This window comes from Ovis canadensis, chromosome 26, assembly GCF_042477335.2.
Source record: "Ovis canadensis isolate MfBH-ARS-UI-01 breed Bighorn chromosome 26, ARS-UI_OviCan_v2, whole genome shotgun sequence".
Taxonomy (NCBI): domain Eukaryota; kingdom Metazoa; phylum Chordata; class Mammalia; order Artiodactyla; family Bovidae; genus Ovis; species Ovis canadensis.
The window spans coordinates 30,575,976-30,592,937 of NC_091270.1; the positions used below are offsets into that span (position 1 = coordinate 30,575,976).

General features: G+C 39.4%; 2 protein-coding genes across 9 annotated transcripts in view; one reads left to right on the forward strand and one right to left on the reverse strand.

Moving 5' to 3' along the window:
- Window positions 1-9,047, forward strand: part of PRIMPOL (primase and DNA directed polymerase) — a 51,081-nt gene extending 42,034 nt beyond the window's left edge. For 6 of the 8 annotated variants that reach the window (XM_069573261.1, XM_069573262.1, XM_069573263.1 and 3 more), the window contains 5 exons: window positions 1,238-1,324; window positions 1,402-1,510; window positions 5,838-5,920; window positions 6,000-6,046; window positions 8,645-9,047. In XM_069573261.1, the coding sequence (XP_069429362.1) occupies window positions 1,238-1,324; window positions 1,402-1,510; window positions 5,838-5,920; window positions 6,000-6,046; window positions 8,645-8,890 (572 nt within the window). In that variant the 3' untranslated portion in view covers window positions 8,891-9,047. The remainder of the gene's footprint in view (window positions 1-1,237; window positions 1,325-1,401; window positions 1,511-5,837; window positions 5,921-5,999; window positions 6,047-8,644) is intronic. The other 2 variants (XM_069573265.1, XM_069573266.1) reach the window with 1 other exon arrangement.
- CENPU (centromere protein U) overlaps window positions 6,437-16,962 on the reverse strand; it is a 49,750-nt gene continuing 39,224 nt past the window's right edge. The window contains exons 8-13 of the mRNA XM_069573273.1: window positions 16,604-16,712; window positions 14,687-14,765; window positions 14,430-14,477; window positions 13,260-13,321; window positions 11,058-11,214; window positions 6,437-9,631 (exon numbers count right to left, since the gene is read on the reverse strand). Of these exons, the coding sequence (XP_069429374.1) occupies window positions 9,518-9,631; window positions 11,058-11,214; window positions 13,260-13,321; window positions 14,430-14,477; window positions 14,687-14,765; window positions 16,604-16,712 (569 nt within the window). The 3' untranslated portion in view covers window positions 6,437-9,517. The remainder of the gene's footprint in view (window positions 9,632-11,057; window positions 11,215-13,259; window positions 13,322-14,429; window positions 14,478-14,686; window positions 14,766-16,603; window positions 16,713-16,962) is intronic.

The window sequence follows — 16,962 nt, forward strand, 5'->3', positions numbered from 1 at the left end:
TAAACTCTCCAGCAAATATTTTTATACACACACTTTAGGCTATCATTCTAAGAGTGAGACTGAAAATTTAAATAAACAAAACTGGATTGGTTACATACTGTAAAATACTCTGTAGCCATTTTATACAGCCTATATAGTATGGAAAATGCCCATTTAAGATGTTGAGATAAGGCTCTAACGTTATATGAGGTGCGATCACAAGTGTATTTTAAAAATATGGATAACATTTTCTTATCTGTTTACTGTCTCCTCTGTTTAACAGTTGTTTCTAGACATTGATTTGAAGTTTATTTCTCATTTCTGCTTTAATATATTTTCCAAAATTTAATTATGTATACTATTATGTGTACTATTTTTATAAGTGAAAGTGGTCTTTAAGAAAAGTAGATCTGTCTTTAAAGAAGATCTTAAATAGTCTTCCTGAGAGTTTGCAGAAAGAAAATGTGAGACGTTAGAGCTCTGCAGCTACAGGACGCTGGAGAAGGCGCCTGTGGTGAGTGAGGTTATCACTGGTTACCTCGGTGGAGACTGCACACCACAGGAAACGGGCATCTCAGAAAAAGGGCATTAGAAAGGACTTCTTAAGGATCCAGGCTTGAGTTAGATGCTTTGAGGAGTCTCCAAGGAAGAGTGGGCTTGTTTTTTGAGTTGGGCGCTGTCAGTGACAGTTTTAAAATCTTATCTAGAAAGAAGACTAAAGCCACAGTTGATAAAGAAGGAGCAGCTGCTGAGACAAAATAGGCTGGCGTTTGGTCCTTTTTGTGGTTTGGAAAATGTTGTTTTGTCTTTGTTCACACATGATTACAGAGTGGTCTTCATTCTTGTCCTGAATTATCGTGGCCACAGGGTGACCTTATATGACGCTGAAGTTCTGTGAAGCAGTTTATGATTAATGGGAGAATACCAGGGCTGAGCTCTGAGTCCCCAGCCAGCTTGTGGCCACACCGCGGTCTCAGTGACATTATTAATTACAAGGCCAGCTCCCAGGTGTAAGGGGCTGTTTTCATCAGAGTGAAGCAAGCAACTGAGGTGATTCTAAATGCTTTTTATGAACACTAGCTACAATTTGATTTGAAAGGTTTTCATTTTACCTGCTTCCTTGTGAGAATACACACTGATTAAAAGACAAACTGCAGAGAAGCAAAAAAACTAAAACACAGTTGTACTGAACAACTTAGATAGAAACTTAACTCATCTTTTAGCTGTTGATTAATAATTAATTTTTCTGTTGCCCTAGAAACCACTGAAGGTTTTCAGTGCTCACCTTACCCTGAAGTCGATCAATTTGTTCTCTCACTGGTGAATAAAAACGGCATTAAAGGAGGTAAAGATAACTTTATTCTTTACTAACTGTTATATGATAGAGTAATAGTACCTTTAGAAACATTATTTGTGGTTCAGGAATTCGGCGGTGGAACTACTTTTTCCCAGAAGAATTGTTGGTATATGACATTTGTAAATACCGCTGGTGTGAAAACATTGGAAGAGCCCACAGGAGTAATAATATCATGTAAGTAAATATTGCTTGTTAATGAGTTCTATGTATTTAACCAGTATTATATTTTAAGTGTTTATAGTTTAAGGTGAAAATGTAAACATGATTTTGTTATAATAGATTTAGTTGTAACTCATACAACTTTTATTTGGCTTGTGCTTTTTAATATTTAATTTTGCATATCTTAATTATTACCTTGCCTCAGCACATATCATCTTTATTTGTACTTTATTTGGTAAAATAACCCCTTAAATAGTGAAATCTTGAGGAAACTACAGCAGAATTGAGTGGGGCTAGAAAGAAATGAGCCACCGTAGACACCTACGGAGTCTAAATCAAATGTGAGCAAATTTGGGCAAGAAGGAAACTACTCTGTTAGGGTTTAAGAATTAGAGTTAAAGGTTATGTTAACATGTTCAAGACAAAGAATAGTCCAGAAGAGAACCAGTATTTATTGAATGCTTGCTGTATATGCAAGGCCTTGTTTTTGGAGTTGTCTTAAATGCCCCTGGCAAAATAAGACGAAATAAAGGGTGCAGTAAGAACAGAAGTAGAATTTTACATCATGTAAGGAAATAGTCAGAATAGGGATAAAACAGAAACCCAGTCATTATCACTGATGATGTTAGCAGAATTTCTATGTTTTAATATCTAACATCTGGAGGAAATGGCAACCCACTCCAGTATTCTTACCTGGGAAATCCCATGGACAGAGGAGCCTGGTGGGTTACAGTCCATGGGATTGCAAGAATTAAGACACAGCTTAGCAACTAAACCACCACCAGCCAGTATCTACTATCAAAGCTCAGACTTCAATATATAAAGCTTTTATAGCACATGGGCCAGGTCTGAGAAAACGATCATGAAACTTTTGTTAAAAAGCTGGAAAACATCTTAGATATTATGATTCAGTGCTATAATGTATACATAGATTAATTCAGTTTAAAAAAAAATTTCAAAAACTCAGTGCACAAATCTGTAACAGAAAAACATAAAGGCATAGACCACTTGTAGTCCCAGAACTATGGTTGTGATTTTGGTGTATCTTCCTAGTCTTTTTCTCTGTTCATGAACGTTTGCCAGAAAGTCATTTCATATGATTATTTAACTTTGAGATTCTCAGGTTGCTATGTTCTTTCTGAAGAATTACAGGTTGTATTATTATCCAGTGTATTCCTTTTAAGTGTGAAATACATCGTGTGTGTGTATACATCGTGTGTGTGTGTGTGTGTGTGTATATGTGCATATACTTGCCATATCTACCACTTTTAACCTCAGAAGTACCTTGTGGGCCCAGGTACAGATTCTTTAGAGATAATAGCTGTTGTCCTGAATTTTGTGGTAATCTTTCCCACTTTATGATTTTTTCCATATTTGCTTGTATCTCCAAACAACATAATATTTCATTTTACATTTTTTGATCTTATGGTAAATTGGTTCTTTGACTTGCTTTTTGGTCAACATTATACTCATGAGGTTTAGCTGTTGCTTGTCTTCATTACTGTATATGTAAGTAGACCAGTTCATCTGCTGTCCTGCTGGGGACATTTGGCTTGCTGCTGTAAACAGTGAAGCTACAAATACTGTATCTACCACTTGGTACACATATGCAAAGTTTCTCAAAGTGTATTTCTGAAACTAGAATTGCTGTGTCATAGAATATGCATGTTTTAAATTTTATTAGATAAATTATTTTCCCAAATGGTCATGCTACTCAATATTCCCACCAGCAGTGTTTTCAGACTTTGTCCTGCCCCATATTCTTATCAAAATTTTATTATCGTTATGTTTTTTAAATTTGTTTTGCTAATCTGGTGAGTTTAAATGGTATTGTGGTTTTCATCTGAATTTCCCTGATTATTGATAAATTTGAGGATTGGATTGTCAGACCTCCCTCATCCAAATCGGAGATCTTACCCAGTGGTAAGCTTTACTCGTAGTTTTAAAGGCATAAGGAAGCAGAGTCAGGCCTGGGACACCAGGCGCGGCTCCCCACGTCCTTGATCCACCGGACGCCTTCTCTAACTCCAGCTGCGAGCCGAGGCAGGCACTAGCAGCCACCGCACAGCAGGGAACCCTGAGGTTAAGGGCCATCTGTCTTATCTTCATGGTTGCATAGCATGTGTGACACGTGCAGGGAACCCTGCCTTATAAACTCACAGACTCTAGGCTTGTTTACCATATACAGCAATCAGAGACCTCCTGCTAAGAGCATTCTTTATAGACAAGGACGCTCAGCTGGGCAAACTGCCACTGGCCCAGTGGTTCCCAGACTGTCTCAGTTCATGGTGCCCTTAGTATCTTAACTTTTTCACATTGCTCCAAGGACAAAAGAAATACCTATACTTATTAATCAGTTTCAAGCAACTTAATATTTGCCCTGATAATTCAGTAGTACTTTGAAAAAAAAATATTCATCAATTGAAACAAAGTATTCTTATTTCATTTTTAAGTTGAGATATAACTGACATTTAACATTATACTAGCTAGCTTCAGGTGTAAAACATTTGATATCTATGTACAACTGCAAAATGATCTCAGCAGTAAGTCTGGTTAACATCCATCACCATGCATAGTTACATTTTTGTTTTCTTGTGATGAGAACCTTTAAGATTTACCAGTTTACAAATATGCCATATAGTATTAACTGTAGTTGCTGTGTGTATATTACATCACATTGACTTGACTTATACTTGGAAGTTTGGACCTGTTGACTCTTAAGTACACTTATTAATGGGCTGTGTGTCCTTTTGAACCCTGCATGCATAAACTCAAACTTTGGGCTCAGGCTGGACACTGCCAGCCTCACCGTCACATCTCATTCTACATTTATGCTACCTTTTTTATCACCACCGCCAGTACCAAACACCCAGCTCTACAAAGACAGGACATCACTGAAAGGAATGGAGAAGGGTGACGCCATACTGAGCCTGTGAGTTACAAGCAAGCGGCTGCGAGGTGCCTGACAGATGTCAGGTGTCACCCTATCCCCTGAAAGACAGAAATATCCTGCATCGCCCTGGGGCACTTCGGTGCATAGTTTGGAAACTGTAGCATATGTCTGTTTATTAGGAAGTCTATTATTGGAATGTTTATGGGCCCTTAGACTGAGTTGCCAGCCCATTTTTCTCTCCTTGGTAAATGTCCCAAACACATAGTTGGCCATTTTGTGTTTCTTTTCTATGCAATGTGGGAAGATCTTAAACTACGTAAAAAAAAATACTAGTGGTTATAGGATTGTTTGGGTTTTCCGTAACTGCTTGGCTTGGTATATTTTTATCTAGTACTGTGTCTATTCTATGAAAATTTTCAGCGTTACTAGAAAAAGTTTGTAATATATATTTTTAATATATTTTATATTTGTAGTTATATCTCAATTCTAATACCACTTATGTCTTTATACCTTTGATTAATCTTGAGTTTTATTAGTCATTTTGTCCTCATTGACTTTTAGAAATTTTTGTTCTTTATTATTTTGCTTTTTAAGATTTGTTGTTCATTTTCTAAATTATTTGTGTTACTGCTAAAGATTCTAAATTTATTTCTACAGATCACTTTAGCTCAGTTTCACATTTTATTATTTATTTTTGGCACCACTGTGAGGCTTGTGGGATCATTGTTCCCCGACCAGGGATTGAACTTGGGCTCCTGGCAGTGAAAGTATGGAATCCTAACCACTGTACCGCCGGGGAATTCCCCTCACATATTTCAATGTGTAATTTCAATTCATTCAGTTCTAAGCATATTCTAATTTCCATCATGAATTTTCCTTGAGTCACTTGGTTATTAAGAAAAATGTTTTAAATTTTTAAGTTTTGAGTTTCAGTTCTTTTTATTGCTTATTTCTAAATAATCTGTTTTGTGGTCAGAGAATGTGTGAGTACTTACAAATTTAATGATTCATACTGTACCTAGCATAGTCAGTTTTTTAAATTGTTTTAAATTCTCATTCAAATTTTTGATATCCTGAGTTTTGGGGAGGTGGTTTGGTGTCAATTATCAAAAGAATGTTTTATTTTTTAAATCTTAAATTATGGTTAAATATTTGTTTACCCCTGAAGTTCTGTAAGCTTTGCTCACATATTTTGAAGATCTCTTAATCGGTGGGAACAAGTTGAGAATTTCTTCTTCTTGGGAGAAACTTTGGTCAGTATGTAATTTTTGCCCCACAGTTCATATTTTTGGCAAACATCATGTGCCAGATATGTTTGCATCCTTTTACTTTCTATCTTTTCTCCATCTTTAAGTCTTAGGCATCTCTCTTGTAAATGGCATGTAACTGAATTTTGCTTTTATCCTGTCTGGAAAGTACTAATTTTTACTTTTTGTTTAAAATGTAAAGGATTTTGGTTGACCTGAAAAATGAAGTTTGGTATCAAAAATGTCATGACCCTGTCTGCAAAGCAGAAAACTTCAAATCTGACTGTGAGTTACTAATTTTTACATTTACCAAAAGGAGAAATTAGATATTATATCAAACAGTCCTACTGTCTTTCTGATTCAGGCTTTCCACTACCTGCGGAAGTGTGTCTTCTGTTTCTTCTCAAAGAGGTAAGTGCAGTTTGTAGTTTCCTTCTGGTTTCTAACTAGTTCTTGGTACAGTGGTTCAAGGAGCTGATGGTATCCAGGCATTGTCTAAACACGGTTTGGTCCTTTGTTCCCACTTGGGAACATGCTGCAGGGATTGTGCCACCTCAGTACACATCTGCTATCAGCCTCATTTTTTCCCACTGCTGCATAAGAAATTGTGTAGCTAGCTATTAACCAGTTTCAGACGTTTTAGTTTCTCATTTTTTGCTTTACAAAGTATATAAAAATATATTTTCTTTATATCTAGAAAGAATTTCTTGGAATAGTTCTAGGATTTCTAGAATTGTGTCAAAGGATACATATATATACACTTTAAACTTTGGTAGATATTACCAGATTGCCAAACCAATATTTTCCTTTGAAAAAAACTTTTATCTTACCCAAGTAATTCACATTCATTGTAGAAAAACATTACAAAATACATAAAACACAAAAGGAAAAATCATTCTCACTCATAATTTTACCCCTCAGATAAATGTTTTGGTGAGTATATACTGTATTATGGACTTCCCTGGTGGCTGAGACGGTAAAGCGTCTGTCTACAATGCCGGGAGGGATTTTTCCTACTTAGAGTGTCATATTTTCTGTGAAAGTGAAGTCCGCTCAGTCGTGTCTGACTCTTTGCGACCTCACAGACTGTAGCCCACCAGGCTCCTCTGTCCATGGGATTTTCCAGGCAAGAGTACTGGAGTGGGTTGCCATTTCCTTCTTCAGAGGATCTTCCCAACTCAGGATCGAACCCGGGTCTCCCACATTGTAGGCAGACGCTTTACCATCTGAGCCACCAGGGAAGCCTGTATTACCAAACTGTTCTCCATGAAAATGATAGGAAATTAGGTTACTCTCCACTTGCCATTTCTTATTTTTACCTTTTAATCTGTACCAAGCTGGTAGACATAAAGTGGTATTTCAGGTGTTTTAATTTACAGTTTAATATTCAGATTTCTATGTTTCTATTATGGATTGCCTGTAACTGCCCTCTGCTTAATATGAGGTCTAATATTTTACAAGACCTTTGTATTAAGTACTCTTCTATACTTTTCCCCCCACATCTATCAGCCTTTTGTTTATAGTGTTATGGTTAAAATCAAAGTTACCTGCTATAGCTGCATGAGTGCTTAAGTTTATAATCTAGGTAACTGTCTGGTACATATTCAACGCTAAAAACGTCTCTCCCGAAAAAATTTATACTGAAATGGTAGAAACCTCCTTGATCTGTAGGAGCTGGATGGATATAAAATACCTGATTGCCAGTCTCTGTTTTCAAAGAACCAAACTTTGTCTCTGAGAATATTTCATCCTTGTTTATTTGAAGTGTTATTTTGATAAATGGCTGTGGTTTTAGAGATTTCTAAATGTTTTTTTTTTCCTGCTAATCCAGTAATACCTTGAAAACACCAAATTGTAAGTACCTTTGGTGTACAGTATTACCACTGCTTGGATTTAACTTATTTTAGCTTTTTACTTAAACAGTACAATAAACCTATCAGTTTTTAACAGTTAACGCTTTTAGTATTTTAAGCTAAACTCCAGTGTTACTGATATTTGCCTGTTTTTCTATTGCAATGAAAGAGTTTTAACCTGCAGAAATGCTGAAGAACAAGGAACCTCCTGTGCGCCTTTTGTCTAGATTCGTTCTTAAACACTGGGCCACACTTGCTTCCTCCTGCTGCTGGACACGTGACACATTATTTTTGATGAATCTTGTCCTCGGCATTTCAGGCTGCTGTAATAGAGTACCTCAGACTGAGTGACTTAACAAATTTCTCACAGTTCTGGAGGCTGGACAGTCCCAGATCAAGGTGCTGTGGACTCATGTCAGCTCCCTGGGCCACTGTGTTGTCCCTGGTAGAAGGGGCCACAGAGCGCGAGTGCCATCCCCTCTGATCTCAGCACCTGCCTCCTGCAGACCCCACCTAATACACCAGCATCCTGGGCGTTAGGATCAAGCCAATGAATCTGGGGAAGGGGGTGGCAAATGTTCAGTCCATAACAGGTCTCTTTAGAGTAAGAGCAGACATCAAAACCCTTCATCTCTTAATACTCAAGCATGGAGCTGGAGAATAAGAACATTCTTATACATCTGTAGTGAAATTATTCAGGAAATTCCATGTTAATACAATACTGTTTAATACTCAAAATCCAGTCATGCTTTGACAGTTATCTCAAAACTTTTTCAACCCATGGTAACTTTAAAAGTATCAAGAAATTAGAGAAGTCGGTCTGCTGCGCTGGCAGACACCAGCTTGCCTTCCGCGAGGCTACGGACTGTCCACTTTAAAGAGCGCCAGTCTGCCTTTGTGGGGCCCCTCTGCGTACACTGGAAAGAACGGGCCGCAGGAGCACCAGGCATTTCCAGTGTGGAGTGTTGTGAGTGTCCCACAAAGGCAGCAACGATGAGCCCATGACGGCTGCACTGGAGACAGTACCGTCTAGTATCTGTTGAACTGAATACCTTATTTCAGTATAGATCAACTGTATGGTGTAATTATTACACATTCTGTTTGAATAATCGGTATTTTCTCCCTACTCTGCTCTCCCTCCTCTTTGGAACTACAGGAAGAGGAGTTTACAACAGATTCGACAGCAAACACTGAAACCAAGAGTCCTCATGAACCATCATCTTCTGTGTCGTCAAAAGGGGCGTTTTCCGATGCCGACTGGGATAATGGCATTGATGATACCTACATTTTGGAGGCCACAGAAGATGCTGAATTAGCAGAAGCTGCAGAGAACAGTCTTCTCGCTTATAATGGGATGGATGAAATTCCTGATGAACTACTAATAGAAGTATTGCAAGAGTAGCTAATTATGGACACTGACATAACTAGGCTGTAATCTACATGAAGGCAAATTCAGTACCATTATAGTAACTTATTAAATAAGCCTGTTATATCAGTTGTTTTATTTATCACTTTACTTCCAAATCTTATGTACTGAAATAAACCAGTTTTATTGAAAATTAGCTCCAGTGTGCTTATTAAAATTCAGTAGAATTCTCCTTATATGATTAACTATGTTCACATCAGCTTAATTTTGGATATTTATTTTTAGGGTAAAGCATCTGTATGTTTAAGGGCTGATAAGGTGTCAACGTTGTAAAACATTTTAAAACTTAGTACTTGGTGTTAACTACGAAAGTTAATTATGGCCTCTAAAATTACTATACCTAGCCATTTAATTTTAATGACAAAGCAATATTAAATTCTGGTGACAAGCTCAAAGTCATACATACAGTCTGAACAGTAAGACAGTTTCCTGCTTTTAGACCTGAGAATGTTATAACAATAAAAAATATTCAATTCAAATTAATAGTAATAAAGTTCAGGTTTTCTTCCCATTCTTCTTTGTGCTAAAATGTATACCGCCTGTTACCTTCTAAAACTGTATCATGAGACTAATCCTAAATGTGCACACCTTAGTAGACTGCTCTCATTTCTGGTCAAGGAGATTCTCTAATTGATAGTTGATATTTTGCAGATGATTTTCGGCTCTTACAAGGGGTCTTGCTTTGAACAGCAAAGCTGGAAGGCTGGATGAATCATACTGTTGAAGAAAAATATTTAGATGAATAAAAAAACTTACATAACCCTTTAAAAATCCTATCCATTTTATGTAGTTCAATGTTATGACTAAATCCCAGTGATAACAGTGTTTTCCATGAAACACTGTTCACTCACTTTTATGAAATTGGTTTTAATCCATCACCTCAGAACAACCGATAAACAGGTTGCAAGGGAACTGTTCTGCAAAGCTTGAGCTACTCATCCAGAAGACCAGCTGGCTCAAAGAACAATGGCATCTGAATTATTTAAACCGAAATCTCCCTGGACAGGTCAAGACGTGGTCTGGGCAAGTTAGCTAGAGCTCTGTGGGGTCAGCAGGTTCACTGTAAGAACTGACGTAATGAGAACACCAGGCCCATAAAACTCATCTAGAAAAATTATGTTTTGAGAAAATGAACGATGTGGTTCTCAGTTGCCAATCCAAATGTCCTTAATGATTAAAGACAAAATTAAATACAAACCCAGCATAAAAACAGGAAACAAAACTCAACTCATGAGTTTGAAATTAACGCCAAATATCATGGTACAATTTGTATCTAAGGGCGAGTGACTGAAATCCTGACAGCTGTATCATCCTTACAATGTTTTGTTCCTTGTTTTCAAGGTGCTTTTCTTAGAAATGAAATTAAGCACAAAGCTATCAGAGTGACTACAACCCAAATAATTTTGTCTATATCACCTACCAATAGGAAATTCAGTTTAACAAATATTTGAGAGCCTAATGTGTTCAACCTATTGTACCGGGGGGCACCTGCTCTCAGGGGAGGGAGAACTAACATTAGGTACTGGATTCTTAGTTTAAGAAAAGAGGTAAGGCATATACCCTAGTATCTACACTCTGAAAGCATAACACAGACACACTACTATATATGAAACAGATAAACAACAAGGACAGGGCCACCTATATTCAGTGTCTTGTAAGATCACAGAAAAGAATCTATGCCAACCACCCTTTTCCCTCCTGCATGCCCTCTTAAAACATTTTTCAACTTCTAAAATCATACCTACCATTTATATGGGATAATGGCTACTTTTTCAGATACAAAAGATAGTAAAAATACAGGCTGAACAAAGAACAAGAGGTCGGTCTTTAAAACTTGTATAGGTTTTAGTGGTCTTAGTGTTAGGTTGACGACAGTTGAGTTTTGTCCAGAAGATACACTTCCCTTCAAGAAATTCAGTTCTCTGAAGCTTAAATACCTTAGTAAAATCAGTGTTTCTGGATTTTCCTTTACTTCTCTGGCCTTAATTATCTAAAGAAGTGGTGTGAACAAATTTTCACCAGTTTATAGGGATGCTTTTTGGGTAGACCTGGCATCTCCATTGCTCTCCCCTCCAAGCTCTGGCTCTCTAACAGGCTGCCCTGTGTCTTCTGAAGCAGAGTGAAAATTAAAAACTGAACTTACTGTTTCCTTTACATGTGGTTCTTCCTCTTGAACTTTTGAGTAATCTTGATGAAGCTGTTTGAGATTAGACAGGAAATATGCTGCCTTCCTAAGGGAAGCTTTTCTCTCCTGAAGTTCCTCATACTTTATTTGTAGTTGTTTCAGCTCTGGTTCTACCCTAAAACAGAAAGGTATTTTTTCCCAAAAAGAAATGACAAAGTGGAACTTCAGCCTAAGGTGTATGAGGTGGAGTGTGTAAGGATTCTGAGTGAAGCAAACAAACAGGGGAGGGGAACTAGGTGGTTTAAGATATCATTAGCTTTGAAATTATCAATGTGAATGATTCTGAAATCAATTTAAATATAGCAAAAACTCTGAAATATGATGCCTAAAAAGTACTTAGCAGTGAAGTCCACAGAAAAATATGCCTTATGTACCTTAAAGTTCATTAAGTCATTTTTAGAGTCTTAGGAACTACTGAATTAAAGCATATACTTGGGTATCAAGATTTCAGCGCCCCAGACGGATGTAGACCAACATTGTAGTTTAGCAGTAAAAGCATGGACAAAAAGCCTTTCCTCTGCCCCTCTGTCTTACTGAAATTTTGCCCAAATCTAATAAAGGCAGTGGAGAAACTATCTCAGTGCCTGGATGCGATGTGCAACCTTGGGCAACGTGCTTTCTGTCTCAGTGGCTCATGAGTCTCTAAACATATAAAGTAAAAAGGATAACTTGGATTTTGTGGACCAATTTATAAAAGAATGGGGAACGGCTACCATCTTTCATTCTCACAAAGATATATTTAAAACCTGCTCTAATATCATTTTATAGAAGTCCCCGTAACAGTTCTGTGTGTTGAACCACTGCCACATTCTGGGAAAGCCCCTGAGCCAGCAGGGTCGTGGGCAGGAGCGCTGGGTCAGGAGCCAGCAGGGTCGTGGGCAGGAGCACTGGGTCAGGAGGCAGCTGGGTTGTGGGCAGGAGCGCTGGGTTGGGAGCCAGTGGGCAGACACTGGGTCCCGGCTCCCCTATTCCCGGGTGGGGGGCTGTCGGAACGTTACTGCCCTGTGCCTTGGGTTTTCCACATGTAAAACGATACACATTTTGTTTCTATGCCTTTTCAAAATACTATACCTCTCAACTTCTACAATTCTGTCTAGAAAAAGGATTGAAAGCTCTGTGAGACAAATCCAAGTCTTACTTAGCTGTCTCGTGGCCAAACCACGTGCCTCCCAGGGTTATGGTGATGATTAATGAGTTGGTATCATAAAGCACTTAGGACGGCTCCCAGCGACACACAGCTAACACCCGAAAAAACATCCCGTCATGATTACTTTTCTGACTTTGGCCTGGGCCCATGAAGGCTGCAGCGCTGGCCAGCAGCACCTGTCCAGAGGCTGGATCTGGAAACCAAAGGCCTAGGCAACCTGTTTCTCCCTCTTCTAGACTTCTGGGGCAGGTCTCATCTTTCAAACTTAGTACTCACTCAGGTTGTCTTCTAAGCCCACTTTCTACACTATTTTAAGGCTCCTGAAGGGCAGAGAGCATACCTGACACTGCTTATTCTGCTGCTGCTTTGCTGCCAGCCCTCCGGCTCACCCGGCCATCCTGTCTGTAAGGAAGACCACCAGAAACACAGCGGACGGCTTGCGCTTCAGTCTTCCTGAGAACACGTGGAGACAGACCTGGAAATTCTTCTGGCCTGACACCTGGACCCAGGTGTGTCATACCAAGCGATACGTCTCAACGACACTCATGAAAACTGGTGATGCCTCATACGACACTGTATGCTACGCCAGTCACTGTGTGGCACTTTCTGTGCATTGACTCACTTGGGTCTCACAGCACCCTGTGAGGTACAGTCACTGTTATGCTCATTGCAAATGAGGGAACTGAGGCACTGAGAGGATAAGCAGCCTGCCCAAGGCTGCCCAGCCGAGAAGTGGTAGGGCCTGCACTTAAACCTCGCGTCTATGCATTAAGTGTCCAATCAGAATGCCTCTCAGGTAGGAACTGAGGGATCTAGCGGTGGATACATCAGGGCTGATTTGCTAAAAGCTTCTCAGCTCAGCAGTATAACCTCCCTTGACTGAGCTTCCAAGCTCAGAGAAGACCTGGTGTTTAAATGCAACATGGCAGTAAGTTTTACAGCAAAGCCTCACATGAAACACCGCGATCAAATCCTTGTTGTAAGTTCTCAAAGAGGATTTCGATATTACTTACTGAAGCAATTCATCCTGGACTTCAATCAAATGCCGCCTTTTCTTTTCAATATCGGAGATCATCTAGTAAACAAAAATTTGTTACGTTGGTTTTGTAAATATTTGAGCACCGCCTTGTACACTGTGCCAGGTACTGGAAGCACAGTGGGAAACGGTGCAAACCCTGTTCTTAGCAACTCTGGTCACACAGGGAAGACAGACATGACATACAAATGGTGTAACTACAGCTTGTGACGTGTGCTACGAAGGGAAAGAACAGGGAACTGGAGAAGTCCAGGGGGATCCTCTTGCGGACAGCCCTGAAGAGGAGAGCCGTATTTCACCACCCTGTGAGCTATCAAGTAAGGCATTCTGATGCCCTCTAGGTACACTAGGAAAATACTGAAGCACGGGAGTGCCATGACACAATTCGTATTTTACAGAGAACATTTCAGCAGAATTCACTGCATCATCTCAACTAGCACTTTCAGCGACGACCTCATATTCCACTGCTGGACATTCAGGCTAGTCCTGCTTGCTTATGAGAGATGCAGGAATGACCAAGAGATTAAAACTGAAAAACAACAAAGGCTGTTGTTTTTCACCCAAGGAAAACTATCCATTTCAAGCCCATTTCTGTTATAAACGTAGAGGGGGCTGTGCTTCCACACATGGGTTCATGCAACTTTACAGCTAGAACAAGGGATGTGTTTTGGTCCAACTGTAAACAGGGGGGCTGGAAGGGCCTCGTGTTTCCTTGCAGACCAAGTGGCAGCAGGACATCGAGGCGGCAGCACCATGACAAGAAAGGAGATCTCCTGACCCTGACCCAGTATTCTTCCTAGCCCGCCCTTTCTGAGACACGACACAGTTCTTTAGTCTGAAAGACGTCGGACATACACAGTAGTGATAAACATATCACATAGTACTCAACCATGTAAGTGGTCATTTGGGGCTTGAGAGCTGTTTTCAGGCCAACTGGGACCCCAATTCCTTAGCCTGAGTCTCAACAACATTACTGACTTGATCAGTACTCACCTGAACAGTCACCAGATCGACCAAACAAAAGCCTGACTAAAAAGATAAAAGGCCTTACACAAACTGTAGGTCCCAAAACCCGGAGTCGGGTCTTTCCTTGCCATGACTGTGCACATTCTGCAGGACTGTGTCTTTAATCACGTACGTGACTTACCTTAGCATTCTTCCTTTTCAGAGTCTTCAACATCTGGACTTCCTGAAGCTACACAAAACAGAAAACAAATATTTGCATGCATTTTCCAAAGTCAAGTGTTCATCAGTTTACAACATATCATATCCAGTTTCTAAGGGGCTCTTCACCACACTGGCAGCAAATGCAAGCTTTTCCAAGACAACAGTGAGCTGCTCAGGGTTAGTTAAAAAAATAAAAATAAAAAAACTAGACCAATCAATTTATGTCACTGAACTTACCATTTTGATGAGTTCTTCTTTCAAATTAGAATGAAATTTGTTGATGGCTGCCTTACAAACGCGAGAGTCTATTTTTTGTCTGTAGCAGAATTAAGAAAAAGTCAAACTTAGGTATTCTCTGAAGGGTTTGGAAAGGTGTGTTTCATTTGTTTAGCATTCCCAGGTACACACACAGTTTAGTATGTGCCATTCTGAATATCTAAGATGGCATGGTCAGCTTGCACCCCCTTCTCAGATTTAAAAAGTACTGGAAGCATCTCAAGAAAAGAAAAAGAACTGGAACTCTCCCTCCTAAGTCCTCACAAGTGTGGCCAGCTTTTCCCGACACGGGCCACAGGAGACACTAAACCATGTGGAAAGTGATGGTCCCAGACAAGCCCAGGCTTCCCTGCCACCTGATCCAGTGGCCAGCAGACTTCAGCCCTTTCCTCCCTCCCTGCCACAACTGGGGACGGGACTGGGCCACACATTTGGACTAACCGATGCATAAGCAGCCAGAAGCCAGCTCTTCAGCTCTGCAAAAGCTGACCCAAACAAAGAAACTGGTTTGGGTCCCTGTCATCAGGGACAGAAGAGCCCAGTCTCCCTTCCTTGCAGCTGGGCACAGACCCATGGTGACCCACACCCTGCCAGGGTGGAGCTAACCCCTGCTCGGCCTCGTCACAGAACAACACTAGTATTTAAAGCCTGAATTGAAAATAAACCTCTTGTGTGAATGAGAAGTTGTCATATAGCCATTTTTTTCTTGGGGCAAATACATGAGGGAAAGTCACCCAAGAGAAGGGGACTAGGCCCATGGCCTAATTCTTCAAACGCTAAGCAGGAGAGATGGCCTGCACTTCTGAATACAATTTTTTTTTAAACCTAAAAAAAAAAAAAAGATGTTAAAAAGTATTTCTAGTGACATCAGAAGACGATGGAATAAGAAACCGCAGACCTCATTCCTCCACAGGGAAACCAACAACCACATGTAACCCCAAAAGCCTTATGAGGAGGACTCCAGGAACCATTAAGAAGCTGCAGTTAACTGGTTCTGGCAAGTTCAAAGTCTAGATCCTGAGGTGAAACAGATAACAGAAGCCATTTCATATCAACTCTGATCGTCCTTTTCCCAGAATTAAACAGTGTCCAGGTATTATAAACATGATGTGCTTTGGGGTGGGGGAAGGGAGAGAAGACCAAGATATCACAGCTTGCTAAAGTTCTAATCTTACTGGTGGGGAGTCATAAATTTAAAAAAGGATAAATACATTATTCTAAAGATATGGATAATTAAGTATAATGGACTAAAGTGAAATTCAAAGATGGACACTGGACTTAAAAAGGATTTTGTAATTAACAGCTTAATGTGAGACAAAAGTAGGAAGTAAAAGTTAAAAGAACGTAAAATCTGGCAAATACTAAAGAAATCTAGTGACATATGAGATAAAAGATTTTAAAACCAAAAAAAAAAGCATTTTTTAGGAATGAAAAGAGTCACTTCATAAGGATAAAATGTTCAATCTAAAAGAGCAATTTTAAACATAATATCCTAGTAAAATAAGCTCTATAGAGATAGCATAAATTGATAGAAATACCAGGAAAAACTGAGTAATACTGATTCTACACAGATCCAATAATTAAGAGCTTCCCCACAGATTATCTGCTAGGCCATAAAGGAAGCCTCAGTATTTTAAAAATAGGTATTACCAGTCCATGAAACTGGACTATAACTATTTAAGACAGACGATTAATAAATACACATTAAAAAGTCACATACATGGACATACAAAAACATACTACTAAATCAGAGGCTTACAGAAAAAAGTATAATAGAAATTTAAAAGTACGTAAAAATGATAATTAAAGTTCTACATATCAAGCTGTGCTATTTCAAGGGAAATTTATTAGGGACATAAATGGCAACATAAGACTCACTCATACTCTAGAAGAAAGTTCTCGAATGCAGACAAAAACACATCTAATTCCGTGATGTCACTGGCTTTCTTTTCTTTTAAACACCAAATAGGTGCACAGTCGGAAGTATCTAGAACATCAGGATAGGTTAATTTAATATACTGATTATCAGCAATTTAGCTCTAGGTCCAGGGATCTGAAAGCCTACAACAAAAGCATTCCACCAAATTGCTAAAAATAGTACAGAGGTTTTGAAGAAACACAGGGGAGCAGACAGGCCCTGTCGGTAGGGCGTCCTCTAGTGGCCGCCTCCTTGGTTGGCCCACTTCTGAAGCAGCAAAAGCACAGCCGTCCCTTAGTTACCCTGCTGTGCCGGCTGC